Genomic DNA, 20,383 nt, shown 5'->3' with positions numbered 1-20,383 from the left:
TCGTGGAAACTTAGATGTGTGGTAGTGATGAAGTTGGTAAAGGTATATCATTACTGCGTGTTGCCACAGGTAGCCTGCTGTGCAGCTGGAAAGAAATTGCCTTGATAATACTTACTGATTGTGGGGGTAGATGTGAGGCTGTTGATTTCATTAGGAGAACAGAGTGTAGTCCCGGTCTGCATGCTAGAAGTTTGTCATAAAATGAAGGCAGAGATAAGGAATTAGGCAAGAAGTCTGGGGTGTAAGGCATCTTAGCATGTTTGTTTTACTCGTGAATATTTTAAGTTCTTACTGAGGTTATTGGCAGCACCTATGAGGTTTATGTTTTGCATTTTTCACTTTTTTAGCAGCTTGTTTGTAGTTCTTACTACAAACAGCTTACAAAGATAAACTAGAGGAAATGCATTCTTTTCCTAAGCACTAGAAAAATCTGTAACTGGTGCAGTTGAGTGGGAGATAAGGTTGGACACCAGAACTGGGATTGTGATCTGCATACAGAGCAGGATGAACTTCTACTGGAGACTTACTGAACAAATGCTGAGAAACGAGAATAAACATGAAGAGACTGTGCAGAAAAATCAACCATCTTTTTTAGGTGTGCAAGTGGCCAGTGGAGATGAGCTGAATATCTGGGGGAGTGGCAGGAAAGGCCACATTTTTGTTGATGGAAAGTCCTCTAATTTTCCTGATACAACTTTTGATAGTGGAAATGTTCAATGCCAGTATTAGTTCACTGCTGGACAAGTTTTATGGTAAATCTTACGGATTTATCTAAGAGGAAAGTATCCTATAAAGAAGATGGAGAATTGGTTTGAGATTGCAAATTGTCTTGTACAACAAATGAAAAACTGATCTTCCCCAGGCCCAAGGGAAGAATGACTGGGTCTCATTGGTGGGTTGTGGAGGTGCAGCAAGGCAAAGGACTCATAGTTGCTTGTTTAAAGATGGGCTTGTGACACTTGTCACTGAAGTAACTTGATATTTGGCATTATATAAATAAAGCTATACTGCAGTTAAACCACATAATTTTCATCTGATCTTTTTATTCTGTATCCCAAATAGTGTTCATAACCTTTTCTGGATAAGCTTGCACTTCAAAGACTTAATCTGGTCCTGCTATTAATTGCTGTAGTGTTTTTGAACATACTAACAGTGTGCTGAGTTATAGCAGCTGAGACTATAGCCCTGATTGTTTTCCTTCTGACTAATTGTGATAAGTTTCCATGTAGTGAACAAAGAAAAATAGTAGTGCATAAGGATCAGAAAGCCACATTTAAGGGACAATATCATGATTTTCCAAAGGGCTGTTGCGATCTAGAGGTGGTTATTCTCTTGCTATTTAGTTATAACTAGCTCAGTATAGGTTTGGTCAGTGTGTCAGCTCAATGAGAAACCTACAATTGAAAAACTGTTCAATGTACGTGACTAATGTGCACTCAGTTCCTTAGGGGCCTTCCATAAATTATTCTTAAGCAGAAAAACACTTTTTTGCTTCCATGGGAAATAAGTCCAACTGATTTGAATTTATTTTCTCAGTTTAATACTTTCCTACTTTGTCCTCAAAATTAAGCATAATTATATTTTTTACCATGTACTTGAATAGTTTTTTTATCTACGTTATCTGTATCAACATTGCAATTACTTAATCTTGTCAGGAAGTACTTACAATTGTGGTCATGGCCTCATTCAATGGGTAACTGAACAAAAAACTGAATACTTGGATCTGCAGCAAATTGATGTTTAAATCATAGTGTAAAGCACATAGATAAACATTTAGTATTTAATCATCTGTTAAAATGAAATGCATTTTCAATTCTCAGTCGCTTCATATCAAAATGAAAAGGTAATAAATGTCAAGATTTGATTTCCCATCCCCATCCCTCTTATAAACTGTGTTGGTAGCATCAGTTTTCTAGTGGCGGCATCTTCTTGGATACAGGAGGGTCACATAGGGCAGTTGAGCAAAAGCTTTTGGTAACTGGATTTAATGGTTAGAGTTTGTGCTGGGTCTCAAAGGTGCTACCCTTCTCTGCACTGTTATTTCATGACTTTTTGTTTCTCCTCCCTCCTCCCTAATTGGGAAACCATGTTTTGGAGGATATTTTAGGAAAGATGGGAAAATATACTTGCAGCATATTCTTTTAGAACATGGTTCTATTTGTGTTTTCCCTCTTTCTCTTTAGCAGATAATCTAAGCAGAGGAAGGAAAGCAAGCTGCATACTTAAAATATTTAACATTTATGTTGGCTTTGTTTTGCTTGTTGTTGCAGTCACGATTATTTCTCCTGGGAACTTTTAAATTTGGGAAGCTGATTTTCTAGTTCAGAAGTTAAATATTCCATGACCAATTTCCTGAAAGCTGTTAGTATTTTGTGTCCTAAATATACTTCCAGAAGCAAAGGTCACATTTGTCTGCCCAGGTTTAAAGCATGTAGAAGATTACTTGATTACATAAAAACTATGGAATCTAAGTGTTTGCTCACATGGTGCTCATCACAGTGAGAGCTCTGTAACTAGAAGGTGGTTTAGATACCATGGTCAAACTGTTGCCTCATATGTTTCATTGTGTCTTCCTTTCATGATTTTAATTTTCTATATTGCATGGGTTTTTTAAAATTTAATTCTTTTAACCTTTAAGTTCGCATAAAAGACTAATGATAACTCCTTTGTTTTGTAGGTGCTAAACCAAATGATCTACAATTGGTAATATCACTGTTGAGAATGGATGGGGAGGAAAGAGATAAGAAGAGAGATGATGTTGATGAGAATTTACAAGTTCAGTTGACAGAAGAATCCCTAAGAAATATATCAGGAGAAAATGCTGGATGTGACTCTTCATCTCAGCAGAAAACAAGACTTACATCAGATGAAGTGTTCAGGGACCTTGAAAAGAAAGAAAAAGAGAATGGCACAAACAAAACAGCACTGTCAGAATCACCAAACCTGGATGTTGTTGAAGCAGAGAAACCTGAAAATGTCTCCAGGAAAAGAAAGCAGAGTTCTTCAGAAGATATGAAAGACAGTGGAAGGAAATTCCAAAAAGTTTTAGCTGGAGAAGCATGTGGTATGATAGCTGGAGCTGTAAAGAAGGAAGGAGTCACCAGTTGTCCTGATAGTGACATATTTAATTCAGATATCCTGTGCCTACGTTATGATTTCAGATGTGCTGCTGATGATGCCATATTGAAAATTCACAAGGAAAATAAACATGAGGTATCAGCTGCTGTTCCTGATAAATTATATTCTTCAGAAGAAATCAGTATTGTCTGTACAGCTGGAAACATAGAAAAAGACCCTAAAGGCAAAATGAGTGATCAATGTTTGCCTTCCTGCTCTGATAAAGAAAAACATAAACAAGAAAGCCTCTCTAAACCATCCAAAGAGCAAACGCACCCTCAGTGTAGTTGCATAGGTGAGTGTAGTTCGACGTCGCATATGCATGTTAAGCGAGATCGTGAGAAATCCAAGATATTTTCTTGTGATCTTTGTGGTTTTCAGAGTGCTGAAGAGAGTCTCCTAAATTCTCATTTCCTTGGCAAGACTCACCTTCGACGCCAAAATCTTGCTGCACGGGGAGGATTTGTACAGATATTGACAAAAAAATCCTTTAAAAACCAACAATCTACTGCAACCAAAGAGAGGAATGTCAGGGCAAAACCTGGGACCAATAAATTAAGGGCAAGAACTGCTGATGCAAAAGAATTAAGTGTTTGCAGTGCACTGAAAGGCTCAAAAGTAAGTTTGTCTAAACAAAATGATGGTAGTGAACTTGTTGAAATGCTACCATCTTCAAATACTCCCACTGCAAAAAAAGATACTATGACAGAAGAAACGTTGCTTTCTTCTGGTACAGAAGGAAATGATAAAGTTCATACTGAAAAACTAGAAATACCAGGACCATCAGAAAACGTCTTGCAGAAAACAGAATCCCTTCCAAATAACAAAATGCTACTTAACAGTTTACGCAGGACAAAGAGATTTGATACATGGAAACACAAAGGAAATGCTTTCTTGTTAAGGTTTTCATTTGGACAGAGTAGGTCTTCTAGATTAAAAAGGCAGGTTAAAAGAAGATACAGCTTGTTGGGGAATAGTAAGAGACCCAAATCTGAAGCTCAGAGAGTACATGTGAAGCCTATCTCCAGCACACAGCTTAAACATGATGAATCAAGCCCTGTGTCACATAGGGAACTAGAAACAGATACTAAAAGTAATTGTAATACTGCTGCAGAAGTACAAGATCTTACTGAATACAAGCCAAATACCCCTTCTTCTAGTGCTGCAGATGCCAAAGATTCTGAAGTTAAACTTACAGCTGATGATGGTGCTCTTCATACTTGCATGGATTGTGGTAATGTTTTTCATGACCGAGAAAGTTTGGAAACTCATGTTGCAAAGCTTCATACAAAAAGGATCCAGTTTCATTGCCAGATGTGTAGCTATTCTTCTGGAGTCAGGGAGGACATGAAGCAACACTGTCAGGACAGTAAACACCAGATGGGTGCTTGTAGCTTTCATTGTCAGCTCTGTTCATTTACCAGCTTGAATGTGGTCAGCCTTCAAAGCCATATGAGTGAAGTGCATAATATGTCCCATAGTTGTCCAGCTTGCATTCTTTTTTTTCAATTGGAAGAAGAGCTGATAAATCATCAAAAAAATGAGAAACATGATGGTTCATTATCTCAGCAAGCTACTCCATTGAGTAACACTGATCATACCTTGCAAGTGGTATCTTACAGTGACTCAGTATCGAACAATAGCCAAAGACTTGCAAAGGAAATGGAAGTGGAAGTGTCAATGCAAGCAAAAACTCCAGATTCTTCCTTCATAAATCACAGAAATGAACTAAAGCATTCTGTTCTGAATAAAACCCAATTTCAATGTAAGAAGTGTTTTTATAAGACAAGATCTTCCACAGTTCTTACAAGGCACATAAAACTCCGACATGCACAAGAGTACCACTTCCTTTGCAAAGCATGTAATCTCTACTCACTGAGTAAGGAAGGAATGGAGAAACATATCAAAAGAAGCAAGCATCTTGAAAATGCCAGGAAAAACAACATTGGACTACGTTTTGAAGAATGTATTGTAAAGGTTTGCGTTGGTGTTGGTGGCATTAAATCAGTGGTGGATCCTTCCGTTTCTGGGAGTGGAAATACAGAGTTGGATAAAGAAATTATACATGTTTCATCCTCTTCTGTGGAAAACATATCGAGAAATAAGGAATTTGTTCCACTTGAGCAAAGGACTGGTGAAAATGAATTGGTTTTAGCTGATGCATCCAGAGGAGGGAAACCTAAAGGTACTGTTTCTAGGACATGTACCCATTGTGGCCTTTTGGCCTCCAGTGTTACAAATTTGACTGTTCACATCAGACGAAAGCACAGTCATCAGTACAGCTATTTGTGCAAGGTTTGCAACTACTACACTGTCACCAAAGGAGATATGGAACGTCACTGTGCAACCAAAAAACACAAAAGCCGTGTTGAAATAGAAGGATGTGGAAAACAGAACTCGGAGATCATCGTTAGCCCTGAAGGAGGTAATTTTGAATCCATTAGCAAGAAGATGAGCAGCCCCATGACTGCCTTGCCTGAACATGTTGAGGATGGTGGCCTGCCATCGGATTTGGAAAAGTCTGTCTTAGACAATCAGGAAGTTGAGCAAGGAGATGCTGAGTTAAAATCTGCAAATGCCAGTAGGCTGCCAGATTTCCAGCCTGCTAGGAATTCATTGAATATAAACCAATGTGTGTTGCTGGATCCAGCGATGGTTGCTCCAGATTGTGACCCAAGCTTCCAGAGAAGAGCCATGGGTGCAAATGACAACAAGTGTGTACACTGCAGCTTCATTGCTCATTCTGCTGCTTCTTTAGAGCTGCATGTGAAACGAAAGCATACAAAACAATTTGAATACTACTGCATGGCTTGTGACTACTATGCTGTTACTCGCAGAGAGATGATAAGGCATGCAGCAACAGAGAAACATAAAATTAGAAGAGAATCTTATGTTTATTCTTCTTCTTCTGAGGAAGCAAATAGAGCAAATATCACTAAAGAAGCCACTTCTTTGCCTCAAGAGGAGCACCATTGCAGTGCAGGAGAATCAAAAACTATTTTAGATGAAACAAAGTGTGCCAATGATGCATCAGAAGGTGATCATATGAATAAAAGCTTTACTGAGTGTACTGCCTTAAATGAAAATACATCTCCTGGAATCTCTAAAGATGTCAGTTCCCAAAATACAGTAGGAGATGAACTTGATAAGGAGTCTAGAAATGGAGGAGAAAACCCTTTTTGTGAACAATTCCAGCAAACTCCTCAGAAAGATAAAGTTATTGAACGTGCTAAAGAAGTATCAGTTAAAGAAACAGGTGCTTGTGACGTGCAGAAAAGTAAGCACGGCCAGGAGCTGCTCAACTCAGATGATGATTGCACTGCAGAAAATCAAAATAGATCAAGCAACACAAACTTCAATTCCGAAAAAGGTGTGGAGAGCTTGGAAGAGAATACTGAAAACCCAGAAGCAGAGTGTAGAGACAAAAACAATCTCGAAAAAAAATCACTGAAGAAAAATAACCCACTTATGCTAAGTCTTCCAGAAACAAGTAGTGCAGTAGAACAATCAAATTTTGCTGGAAACACTGGAGAAACAGTACAAAATAGACATAGTTTAGATGGCAACAGAAGTTTCAGAGAGGATCCTACTGGGGAGGAGGAAGAAGCCCTTATGGAAGCACAACATGAAGCTGAAGTAACTATAAATAACAGTGTTTGGGAGGCAGATGGCTCAACAGCTGAGGGCACGCAAGAAAGTAGTAATGAGGCTTTAGGAACAGTTATCAGTGCTGATGATAAAGGAAAGGCAATGCAAAATGTTGGCAAGTTTGATTCTTCTATAGTGAGGTTAAAAAGTCATCAAGATGGGGAGGCCACTGACCATTCTGCAGAAGGACAAATGTCAGGGGCAGTGAAAGCTAGTGAGCTCACAGTGAAAGCAGACACTTCAACAAGTGGTGGGAAAAAGAAGAAGTCAGAAGGAGTTTCCCTTGGGGAATCGACACGTATTCGCTGCGATGACTGCGGTTTTCTAGCAGATGGTTTGAGCGGACTAAATGTTCACATAGCCATGAAACATCCTTCAAAAGAAAAGCATTTTCATTGCTTACTCTGTGGAAAATCATTTTACACAGAAAGCAACCTTCACCAGCACTTGGCCAGTGCTGGGCACATGCGAAACGAGCAGGCGAGCGTGGAGGAGCTGCCCGAAGGAGGCGCAACCTTCAAATGTTTGAAGTGCACGGAGCCCTTCGATTCAGAGCAGAGCTTGTTTCTCCACATCAAAGAGCAACATGAAGAGCTGCTGCGGGAAGTCAATAAATACATTGTTGAAGACACTGAGCAGATAAACAGGGAGAGGGAAGAGAACCAAGGCAATGTCTGCAAGTATTGTGGGAAGATGTGTAGAAGTAGCAATTCCATGGCCTTCCTAGCTCACATCCGTACCCACACAGGTATGGAAACGCTGTTGTTGCAATTGGTCTCTTTCAAAGAAAGTGAATTATACCATTGGTCTTTTTCTGCTTGTTAAGCCCTTTAATATTTCTTATGAACTGGCATTTGTATCGCCTGATGAGCCCCTGATGAAATTCAAAATTATCTAAAAGGGTATGAAAATACGGTGATCAAAGGGCAGAAAATGTAAGAACACTTCAAGTACAATCACCCTTCTGCTTTTTGTTTCATATAGCGAGATTTTCTTCCTTTTAATCTCAATTGTAACCATTGATTGGTTCTTATATTATGAAGCAGTGGTGGTTTGAGAGAACAATTATCTGTTCTAACTTTCTCTTCTGTGCAGTTGTTTAATAGCCAAATTGTTTATTGCACTTCAATTAAGTGAAACTTTCAGCATTACATAATGCTCCAGAACAGGCATTTGATATTACATCATTCCTAAATAAATACCAATAAGAAACAACAAGAGTTTTTTGTAGAAATAAGTTATAGCTGTTGGAATTGGTCAGCCTTTTTGGAAGGTGGTATGCAGTGCTGATGTGTTGCACAGGGATGTAGCATCTGATTTAGTTGCCGTGCTGATCACACTTTAAATTCATTTTTATGTTTAATTTTAAGTGGAAAATTTAAAAACATTTCTGTAGAAAAATGCATAAGCTGCAGTTCTAAATTTATGTAAAAATTCACTGCGATGTTTCTATAAACCTGCCATACATTCTTTATTTTAAATAGACAGCTTTTCTAAATCACTGAGCTCTGCTTAGACAAGTGGTGTCTCCATGGTTGAATTTATGAGTGGATTTGAATAATAAATTCACATTTCAATGAACATATTTTCATTAAAACTGTAAGGTTTATTTTACTGTACTTTTAAATAATGGCTTATTATGGAAGCTATAGTTTAAATTCATGCAGTATTTGAAACTTAGTGCATGGTTACAAGGAAGAGAACAAAAAGGTAAGAAAAAAAGAAGCATAAAAGAATGGTAATTCTTGGCATAATCCTAAAATAGTTTTGTAAGTTTTTTTTATGAAAAGGCAAGGGCGTGACTGGACAACAAATCCTAAAAATTAATCTTGGGGAACAGGGACATTGTATTTCAAACCTTTCAAAGTATTTTACTATAACTGCAGTATTCATGTATACCAATAACTCACATACTTAATACTTTCAGCATTACTTCTGTCCTGTCAATAGCACAGTTATCTGTATTGCTTCAGCTAATATCCAACTTTGAATGCAGTGTTAAGTCTTTAGAGGGATGCTCATGTTCACATGGTCAGAACAGCTGTATAAGCCCTTAATATGCCCTCTTACGGCAGATAAAACTGAATAAAACTAAGGGGGAGGATGCTAATGGAGCTCTCTTTAGAATTCTTTATGCAACTGTCTGGTCAAGACATGTTGCTTATAATTGATGTGTCCATTACTTGAATTCTCTTGTAATTATAGTCAATAAGTCTTGTAAATGTGTTAAAGCTCACTAAAAGCATACAAATTCAAGAACAGAGTAAGGCTAATAATTTAAAATAATCAATGTAGGCATTTCAGCACTTAATTTCCCTTGTGTGTTGATAGCTGATCATTCTTAATCCATTAAGATTTATTTAGTCGTTTACAATGCAAAATAGGTTTGCACTGGTCACTTGTGCCATTTGAAAATGTCCACCAGGTTAAGTGCAGAATGTAGTCCATTAGTCTTCCTTGACTATATGTATTAATTGCATTTAAAATCAAGTTAATGTGGATGTGAAAGTGAGGTAACTATCAATATATGACAAAGCAACCCTACTTACATAAGTTACATCATTGATTGTAACATTTAGTAAAAGTTAGTGTACTTTTTAACATCTTATGTGTAGGTCTTACCGTGGAGTATATTTTTACTGTGCTTTTGGATAGCACTAAATATGCAAAGCAGTGAAAGAATACATTTAATTTTGCAAGTAATTTTTTGGTGAAGAAGTATAGAAGGGTTACAGAACAGAGTTTTATCTGCCCTCTTCCTCACTGCAACTTTAAACAAAATGTTTTTCTTATGCTTTGCTCATTCACGTAAATAGTAATGTGGAGACTTTTATTAATACTTAATGGGAAGAAGGCTTTCTGTGTTTTCCTGTTTGTGCTTTTCTTATAGAACCTTTTCTTCCCATCTGTATCACAGTGGATGCAGTTTAATAAAAAATATTTTTAGGTTATTGGGAGTGGTGGCAGAGGGTAATGACCTACTGCACCAGTTGTATATATACTTCTTGTAACATTGGTGAGGCAAAGTCCACCATTTCCAGCTTCTCGCCTGTCCCAGGGTAACAACAGGTACATAAGAGTACAGCCACACATTTTCCCAATTATTGTTCTGATTATATGCTTTTTAAAAAGTCTGTCATCAGCATCTGGATGTGCATAAATAGGTTTATATACACGTGTATGTATGTGTAACCATCACCAACTCCTTTCCTTTTTTTTAATTGAGTAATCAGTGATGACTTGGGGTGGTGAAGGGAAGGGGAAGTTGCAGAAAGATACAACTAATAATTTCCATTAATAGAAAAATAATGTTTCAAAATACCATTAAATAATGTAGGAGATTTTCACATTGCAAATGAAAGGAAAGCCTTGCTATAGAGGACCTAACAAGTAAGTCCATCACATGTTGACAAGTGAAAATGAGGAAGTGTAAAGATAAATAAAAGGAGTAGTAGAGGTGGAAGACTTTTTAGTTTGCAATTGATGGAGGTCCCATAAACTTAATTAACAATCAACATCTGAGGAAAAATCACCTGCAACCACATCTTTGTTTCTTTTCTCATCAGACTTCTCAGTTAATGACAGTTGTGCCCAATGCAAGTGTGCTGTATTACTCCCCACGTCCTAAACACAGGAGGAAACAGTATGATGACATTTCATGTGGCTCTGCTCACTTTGTATTGGGCCTGAGCTAGGAACACAGCAATGCCTGCAGGCCTTTGGCTGGCCTAAAGCTGCGACAGTGAATTTTTTCTTACAGCTTTGGGTCTGTATTGTCCTAATGTAAAGCAAGGATTATGAGCTCAAGTATTTTTTTACAAAGCAGTAGAATGGTTTGTGTCTGCCTGACCTGAACTCTTTAAACTTAGTCTTATTTTCAGTTTGTTATGGTGGTTTTTGTTTGTTTGATTAGGTGTTGTTGTTGTTCTGTTTTTGTTTTGTTTGTGGTTGGTTTGTTTGGTGTTCCCCCAATTGTTAAGAGCCTTATTGTTTCCTGCTACCCTCAGAAAATATACATTTGTTTTCCATGCCATAACTTGTGGGTAAAGTAGTTTGGTGAAATTTTTGGCTTTTTTTGGCTTTTTCTGACTATTTTTTTTGAGTCATTTGGTTGAAAAGATGATCTAGTGAAAACATTTTCCCCCTTTTTTTTTCTGAGGACTTAAAGCCAAATGTGAATCCAGTAGTATCACAGTTCAAAATACATAAGAGAACCACTGAAGTTGGCGATAAGTATAGCTAAGAAATGGTTAAACGTTTTACATTGTTTCTGGCAGCTTTATGGCAAATACAATTTTTTTCTACCATTAATTTAAATCTTAGTCTAATGTCTTCATTTTTAGTATAAAATTTTGGGTTGTTCCATCCAAGAACATACTGGAACAAATTTGGCACCAGCAACCTAAAAGGGAGATACACTGCTTTTGTTTCAGGTGATAAGTACTGACTGGAGCCTGCCAGCGCTTGAATTTTCATGGAGTTTAAATGGAGATGTTAACAGATATTCAGCTCTGGATCTGAGAAAAAAAAAAATCAAAACCCCTCAAGGCCTCAGTGATTTTTGTATAAGAGCAGTCAACAGAATAATACATTTCTGTATTGTCAGCACACTGTAGTCACGATTGGTCTGAACTTGAGTTCTTCACAAAGGAGTCATGTAAATGGAAAACAGCAAAGGTCTTGTATAGAAGCCCTGTGGGACACCTGCAGTAACAGAATGAGGAACGAATTTACAATTTAATCAGTAGGAGAGAAACTAAGGGAACACAGGATAGAATCCACATGGTATTTGAATTCTGTGAGAAAAAAGAGTAGTATAAACACCAATAGATAAAAAAAAATCCTCTTCGCCCATGGCCTTGTTGTTATTAATTGTCCAGCTAAAGATCATAAGTTAAAACATCAACTTTTAGTGGTCTTCTAATGCAAAGATAAAGTTTTTTTTTTATTTGCCGTAGTCTCTTTATAGAATGCAGTGTTGATTTGAAATGTCACCAAATTAATGATTAATTCAGTTTTATCAGGATCATTTAAATAGATTGGGTTTTTTTCAGTGTGATGGGTAGAATGTGATTGCTGTGAGCTGCAGTCTGAACCTGCTTTTGACATTTAAACGTATAAAGCTGACTAGATATAACCATTGAGGTGCTAAATATATTTTACATCTACTTCCAACAGTAGAAATGGAAGTATTAAGAGATCTGGCTTCATTGTCATTGAACTGTGAAATATTCAACCTTGTCTGCCCGTGCTTAGTACTGTTGACTTTTTTATTTCAGTTAGAAGATTAAAATTAAATGCTTCATTTTTCGTTAGCTTTTGGGAATTAAATTGAAATTTAAGACTCTAAATTTTTTTACTAAGATCCTCAGTTTCACCAGTGGATTCTTGGAGGATATTCTGTCTTCAAGGGCAAAGCAAAAAGGTTCATTGATCAAGTATGATATAGTGCAACATTTTTCTTATCAGACCTCTTTATGTATATTTATTAAAGATCCCATATTTCATATTGTGCTTAACTGTATTGGAAGAAGTGCTTCACAAAACATATACTAAACATAATATGGAGACTCTTTGACCATATTGTACTTACTTTTAACTGCAATTCTATGATTTTGATTTATTGATTTAAGGATTTAGCGGTCAGAAAATTGGAAAGTGCTTCTGTTCCAGAATGACGTTGCTGTGTAATAACCTGGGGACGGACATGTGCCCAGTTTAACTATATCTGTAAAAAAGATATTTTTTCCATCTCGAGAGATGATCACAGTTAATTGAGATAGACAAATAATTTGACTTTTTGCTGAACTGATGTGGTACAAGAAATAGGTTGATACTTTTTCCTTAGAGGAATAATTTCAGAGTTCTTCGGTCTGCAGCAGACATTTAATATTAAAGTTTGTTCTTGAAATAAATAATAGCCAAAATGTCAATACTTCTGGTTTGCAGAATAATCATAAATTCTTGACCATAAAACAGTCATAAAGGCATAATATTTTATCCACTGTATATTCATACATTGCATGCCATTACAATAGCTAGGTGATGAATCATTTGCTGTGTGTGACAGAACAAATCTGAAATACCAATGCTAATGTGAAATCTATTCAAAGTTGGAAGACTTGTAATATTATTTTACTTTAAAAATATTTGCTAAAAGAAAAATTACATTTTGCAGTTTAAACCAATACCGAGCCACTTTAACACCATTACCTGACTTTCAGCTTTTGGCCATTGGGAAAGGCATAGAACAACTTTTGCCATCTTGTTGAAATGTTACCTGCCCATTATATTATCTTTTCATTTTAATGTTTTTTGTGGATTTTTAATGACAAGAAAAAGACCAAATTTAAAGTTCAGAGAGTATTTTCTGTGATCTTGAACTTGAGGAAACTTTAATGAGTAATGTATAGAATATAATATATAGGATATACTGTCTGTGTCCTGGGAGTTATAAATTTATGTACAAGACACTTTTTTTATTAGGCAAAAATTTCAAACAGGTTAAATGTGGGATAGGTTTTTAAAAGGTTATTTTTCCTCAGGAATTTTTATTTCTTTAACCGTGGGTGATATTTTATTCTAATTCACCTCATATCTTATGCTAAATTTTACTTAGGATCAAAGCCATTCAAGTGCAAGATATGCCACTTTGCAACAGCTCAGCTTGGAGATGCCAGAAACCATGTCAAGAGGCACCTTGGGATGAGGGAATACAAGTGTCATGTCTGTGGGTGAGTAAATTGAAACAGTCTCCACCATGGTTAACCAGGAGAAGAGCACAGAATATGCATTGTTTCAGAATTGAAAACTGTGATGTGAGCAAGAGTGGCTAAAATTATGCATGCATATCCTCCTTTCCATTGTTATGGTAAATTCCTTAAATACAGTTATGACATTCTTTTCCCACTTCTAATCCTGCACTGAAGATGAGCAATTTTATGGGCTACAAGGTCAATTTGAACCTGTAATCTGTAAATTGACTAAATTATAGGATGTTCATTCACATTGCCAGGGAGAACTGTAAATTCCATTTAAAGACATAAAAAATATATAATATAGACTTTACTGTGTGGGGTTTTTTCTTTTGCAATACTGTTATAATTTTAGTACCATTAACAGATTTCTGGACTCCATTAGGGTTTTCATTCTTTATGAAAACAAAACAGAAGACAGATTTTTCAAACAAACGGATCTAAAATATTGCAGGCATAAGACTTTTAAGATAAATTTAAGTCTTTTATGTGTACTTGTGTTCCTGTTTGTTACCCAAAAAATCTTGTTTTTCTTTTAACAATCGTTATTTCCTTAGAAGGATCGTTCATAAGGTTTAATTGTCCTTCAAATGTGTTGCATTTAATAGGAGGCATTGAGTCTCCTTAATGCAAAACTAATTAATTTAGCAGAAATGTTTAAAAGGTTTTAAAATGCCATGGCATATATGGTACATCATAGGACATTCAAAGTTGGATTTTAATACCCTAGTTCTGATTAAAAATATATTTTAATGTTATTATGCTGAAGAAATTAACTAATATATGCATCATATAAAAACATTTTACGCAAACCTATGTAACTGCTGTAGCAGTCTTATGGCTAATGTGTAGAAGAGCACAGGTTCAATTAGATGGTGCAGTGCACACATGCATGGTGTGCTGTGATGTTGGGGATAATATTCAGCAGGAGGAGGTTTTTTAGCCTCAGTGTACCAATCTCCTGCAGGACAAAGTGAGTTGCACATTTTAGAAGACAAGTGAATCTTCAGCTGAAGACGCAGCTGAGTGATTTTCACTGATTCATCTCTGTATTTCAAATAATTTTGCATGTGGCCTTGTGAGATACTTTGAATGAGTTTACTCACTTAGGAAAACTAATTGCTGATTTTTTGAAATGAGAAATAAAAATGTATGAGCCCAATTCTTAAGTCCACTGTATATCAGTAGTAGAATAACTTGTGCTACTCCTTTCCTTCTCTGCTTTATCAATTGCCAAGAATTTGACATGGAAGATAGTTAAAAACTACAGATCCACAGAAATGTTAGCAAAGGCTAAGCTCTTTTCCTTAGAAGTTGTCCACAAACTTGATATTGGTTGGTTGTTCAATTCCCTTTTAACTTAAACTGAAAAAATCATCATATTATTTAACTTGTGATTATTTCCTTGTGAGAGGAAAAGTAAAAAAAAAAAATTCAAACCAGCTAATACAGTATATTTTAAAACAAAAGAAAAAAAATAAAATTATTAGGATTTGGCATAGTATCTCATTTTTTCAAAAACTCCTTCTATCACTTCAGGATTGATATGTCTGACAGAACCTGTCTCAGAACTTTCACAACTCTCAGCTGGAGTTCACAATAGTTATGCAAGAGAGTGAGCAAATCACGTATGAATGATTTAAACTTTGGATTAAAATGGTAGTCACTTTCCTAAGCTGATTGCTTACTCTATGTTGCTGACATGTCATACCTGGTAGCCAGGCCGGTACTTATTTTCCATTTTTGTGTATTATTAATTTTCATCAACAACATGGAGCTGTGCTATTTAGATATGGCAAAACAACTGGTGAAGAGACATACACAACAATACCCCATGCTTACAAAACTCTGCTTTATATCCCTGTTTTTACTTAATGTACACCAAAAATATATTTTAACAATCATATACTAATGCTGATTTATTTGGGAAAGACATTTTTGCACTAGCTAGCAATCCTGAAGAACTCATCAGGATTTGAAGGAGGAATGACCAGAGCAATTTGAACCATAGTCCATATAATGAATATGCCAACTTATATGTGGAAGAGGAGAAAAAAGTGTTAATAGCCTGTGCTATATTTGTGCTCTTTTAATTGAAAGAATTGGGTAGCGTGTTGGTTAAAAAAATAAAGTAGCGACATAAAAAAAGATAAAATTGCTAGGATTGGCTATCGGATTAGTGGCACTATAGAGCATTGGTACATTAACACCACTGACAATGTCAATTCATTATCATTGATGGCTAAATAATCTTAGAAATGCTCAGTGGACCTATTAGTTCCTGAACATAAGCAGCTCATGCTGCATTTCTTCATTAGCTTTAATTGCTATAAATTTTACCTTTTTAAAAATCATGCTCTAAAAGGTGAAGTGATCTTTCAGGAACATTAACTCTGTAATTTTGTCACAAACAGAAGGTCCTGCACTATGTTTTCTTTTCTACAGTAGTTAATATTCTATCCTCTGACTTTTAGATTCTCGGTAATAAGCCCTCTGCTAGTTGTGAGGATAAATTGTGTTTCAAAAGCTTTTGAATCTGCTTGGGCACTTTTTAAAGGTGAAATGTCAGTGCAACATCATGGTGTGGTCTCAAAATACCACGTTTTTCAAAGACAAATGATTTTGAAATTTTTGTCTTGAAAAAAAAGGCAAAAAGTGTATTTTTGGTATTTTTTTAGGAAGGGTTTGCTGTATCTCAATTTTCCAAATGATCCTCATGTTTACATGCTACAAAGTACACAATATATAATTCAGCTAGTTGTTGAAAAAGGCAGTAATTTTGCTGTGTTGTTTTATTTTTTTTTAATTGAAGTTCAGGGTTTGTTTTTCTTCAGCTGCACAGCAGAAACTGCATGACACAGAAATTGGACACCGCTCATGTTTTAACATTTGGAATAAACCGTCTGCTACTCATTGCTTTATCGCAGATGTGTGTTAATTGTTTTCTTTTCCATACCCATGGCTGTAAAATATATCCCATTATTTCAGGGGTAATGTCTATATTCTGTGTGATGTTCTTTCATTTTTGAAAGTTTGACTCTGAAATTGGCTGATACCCTGGGCTAGGTGAGAAAATCTTGATTGTCCAGCATTTAAAATTTTTGTTTCATTTGCCTGGTGAAATGCTGTGAAAAGGCTTATCATGCACTTTTCATATTTTATCCCTTAGGTAGGATATAAAAAATGCATTGTTCTGCAATTGAGATTTTGTACAGAATTTATAGGCAATGTTTGATTTAAAAATATGTCTATTATTCTTTGCCTTTTTCTTGCCTTTGCTTTTAGAAACAGAATTTTGGGGTATGTAGTTACATGTTTTAAGTAAGAGTGGCTGCTTCCTTGTTTCTCTTTCCCTTATGACCACTCAAAAATCGATGAAGAAGATGAGTATAAGGTAGGTTTGGATTGTTAGGAAAATTTTCAGTATTTAAAACGTGCACATAAACATTTTTTGCTACCTTCCTATAGATTGAAAGGGCTTTTGTAGCAATGTCTTTATTATGTTTATTACACATATAGGCTTTAATATATAGTAGTCAAATGTTTTGAGAAAAAAAAGTAAGCCTTTCTAGACACAAAAGAATTTGGAGGGAGGTCAAAAAGATTATTTTTTTCTGTATTTTGCTGGAGTAGTTATGTCTTGTAGTTTATGGATGTGATGTTTTGTTTTTTTTGTTGTTGTTTGTTTTTGTTGTTTTGTTTGTCTGGGGTTTTTGCTTTGTTTTGGTCTTTTGGTGACTGGAGGTATTAACCTTTATTCTCTATATGCTTTGAAACTCCTTTTCTCAATTAATTCTGGAGATATCATAAGATGTTCTGATAAATAAGTGTTTTGCTAAATTAGGTTATTTCTTAAAGTCTCAAATAAATAAGCTTTGGGGACGGTTACAGTGTCCCAAGCATGGAAATAACCTTTCTTCTGCTGCTGTTGTCAATGCTAAGAGGAATTTAGAGATTTGTATAAAGTTCAGTATTTTAATGACACTGGTTGCCTGGAGAATGTCTAAACAAAACTACTCACCTATACTGAGCATAGTGACTAATAGATCTTTGTTCTTACCAGATAAGGATGTGCTTTGACCAGCTGCAAAAAAAAAAAAAAGTGGCTGTACTCCTGTTTGTTGTTTCTGAAAAATCTTCTAGATTTTCAGATTTTTTTAAACTGCTTATTATAAAGACAGGCTACTTTTAGTGAAAGGCTGCTCTTAAGATTGCCTTTAGCAAGCAAAAAAGATTTATTCATAAATTTATTGGTAGGAGCAGGAAAAACGTATTTCCAAGGATGCCTTAACGTACTGTAATGTAAATTAATTATTTATACTTACGCAGTTTGAGAAATCTTAAATAGAAAGTTGCTACTCTAGTAAAACTATTTTTGTGTGGTATTACCTAGTTTTTGTGCATTAGAAGGGATCTGTGTGTAGATGATTATAATGTCACTTTCTGACCTTTGCAGCTTGAATAATTGTAAATCATTGCTTCATAACGTGTCAGAGAATGTCTGTACTAGGGAATTAAATGGCAGAATATAATAGACCAAATTATTGCCTGTCATGTTTTCAACAACACAGTTAGTATTTGAGTTACACTTAATCATTACGTGCATTAGCAACTTCATTGGAATCCAGCTTCAGGCTGAGCATGAAATACATTACATTATTTAAACCTCTAATGGTAGAAGTCATTTATTTGTGTTGAAGTGTACAACATGCAGAGTTTCATAAAGCAAGGAACACTTGAGAGCTTAATTTATCCAAATCAAAGTCTAAATGCAGATAAACACAAGTGGCAAAAATTAGTAATTTTTATAGTCTGGAAATATTTAAAAATACATGGTTGTGGGTAATTGTAGGCAGCAGGAATAAATTAAAATCACTATTTTTAGTCAGCTCTGAGAATTAAAACTTTTATATCTAAATAATCAAATGCATCATGAAATTGCATTTTTGAGCGAACAATTAATTATACACATCATGTCTACAGATGTGTCCAAACAAAAAATATGTTTGGTGCAGCTGTTTAGATCAGAGATAATTGCATGTGAAGTGACTATTCCAGATTCAGCTATTCTTAGTTTCTCTATTTGCATTTTGCCATTTGATCCTATCATGTACTTGTGTCCACATTTACTTTAGTAAAGAAAAATGAGGTGAACTTGCATAACAGCTTTCCAAACTTGCATGTGCTTAAAAAACCCCCCCAAAAATACTAGAAAAATATATGAAGTTAAATAACATACGTGTTATCTTGCCATTTTTTGTTCAGCTGTCTTATAATTTTGTTAGATTTGCAAACCTGACCTTCAGTACATAGTCTATCTTTTTACTATTTAAGAAAACTACTTGAAGTGTAAGCAATTGACTTTTATTCAGAAAAGCTCCCAGCACCTTTAAACAACTTGTACAGATCCCGGGATGTGTTGTGCAGGACTGTCCTGACCTGGAAGTCGGCCATGGAATTGGCTAGAGTTGGCTGGTGGGAGACTTCTGTACAGGCAGTAGCAGAACTCTTCTGTTTGAGACTGCTGTAACAATTGATATAGAGCAATCAAGACCAGCTTTTCCCCTTAATAAATGGGTTTTTAGCAATTTGTATGCTAACTGGGATTATAATAATGAATTAGTTGTGCTTTCTGAAGAGACAAGATATATAAGGGACATACTTTACTGTATTTTGTATTTGGAGATAGATAGAGCTCCATAGAGTCCAATTCAATGCACTTCCAAATGGCAGCTATTGAGATGCAAAGAGGTTTGGCACCTGCAACTACTGCTTTTACAGACATGCATTGTTAATATTTTACTTTATTGTAGATTGCTTTGAGGTCCAAGAGATGTGCTCTTCTGCTAAGCCATAGGCACCTCACTCTGAACACATCCTCTGGCCATGCAGGGTGGGTTTGAGCCCTTTCTGAGGGTGCAGGCCTTGTGATTAATGGGAAATAATCTGACTGTGCAAACATTGGCGTTTAACACTTAGTGCTAAGGCAAGCAGCAAAGTTCAGTATCCCAGCTGAAAAAGAGACTCCTGTCCTTATCATCATAGTTTAGAAGGATTGGCCCAATGGTTGGGAAAGATGCTGTTAAAAAATGCCATCTGTTGGCAGAACAATATGGTAAAAAAGTTAACTATGTTTTGGTGTCCATGAGAAGAAGGGGAATGAGAGTTGTTGGTGTAGTTAGTAGTTAGTAGTGACAGGGAGAGAGGTTTGCTTGATTAAAATTGTGGATGGATTGTCTTGTCAGTAGGCTGAAGTAGCATGGTTTGATTTTATATCCAGAATTCAGAAGGCTTGTATTTATTTCATTTTTTGTTTTTATCCTTTGTGTGTAGGAATTGCATCGAGCTCCTAATTCAGCCATGATTTTCCTTGCTACTTTTAATAATTTTGCTTTGAAATTTAGAGGAAAAATAACTGATCCTAATCTTTATCAATGAATATCGCTTCCCTAGTACTACAGGGTTTGATGAAAGAATCAGGATGCTACCCAAAAAGGGACAAAATAGATTCTGATTTATGTTTTATGCCTTTAACTGTAAGTTGTTGGAATGCCCTCAGTTTTAACCGAAATTAATCTATAAGAATTGGCTGCCAAATCAATCTGTTGAGGCATCTTGAATGTTTTTTGTGTCTGATTTTACTTGCCTCAGATGTATTACTGTAACATAGCTTCTTTGGTGGTTACTGCTCAATTCATTGGAACACCCCAGAATCTCAGAGGATGCGGTGTGCAGTACATCTACATCTTCTTTCACATTTAAATTGTCTGTTTGAAAACAAACTTAACTTTGTTTTTCTTTCCAGTGATTTTTCCTCCTGTTTGCACAGTAATGACTGGAAATTGGTTTGCTGGGTTCAGTAC

At 35.8% G+C, this 20,383-nt stretch overlaps 1 protein-coding gene across 1 annotated transcript in view; it reads left to right on the top strand.

Moving 5' to 3' along the window:
• ZNF407 (zinc finger protein 407) overlaps positions 1 to 20,383 on the top strand; it is a 335,481-nt gene that overhangs the window by 23,064 nt on the left and 292,034 nt on the right. Inside the window, exons 2-3 of the mRNA XM_014870927.2 lie at positions 2,678 to 7,513; positions 13,385 to 13,499. Of these exons, the coding sequence (XP_014726413.2) occupies positions 2,722 to 7,513; positions 13,385 to 13,499 (4,907 nt within the window). The 5' untranslated portion in view covers positions 2,678 to 2,721. The remainder of the gene's footprint in view (positions 1 to 2,677; positions 7,514 to 13,384; positions 13,500 to 20,383) is intronic.

Source organism: Sturnus vulgaris, chromosome 1 (assembly GCF_052056855.1).
Source record: "Sturnus vulgaris isolate bStuVul1 chromosome 1, bStuVul1.hap1, whole genome shotgun sequence".
NCBI classification, from domain to species: domain Eukaryota; kingdom Metazoa; phylum Chordata; class Aves; order Passeriformes; family Sturnidae; genus Sturnus; species Sturnus vulgaris.
Note: the sequence above shows the minus strand (reverse complement) of the source record. Positions and strands in the feature narration are given on the sequence as shown.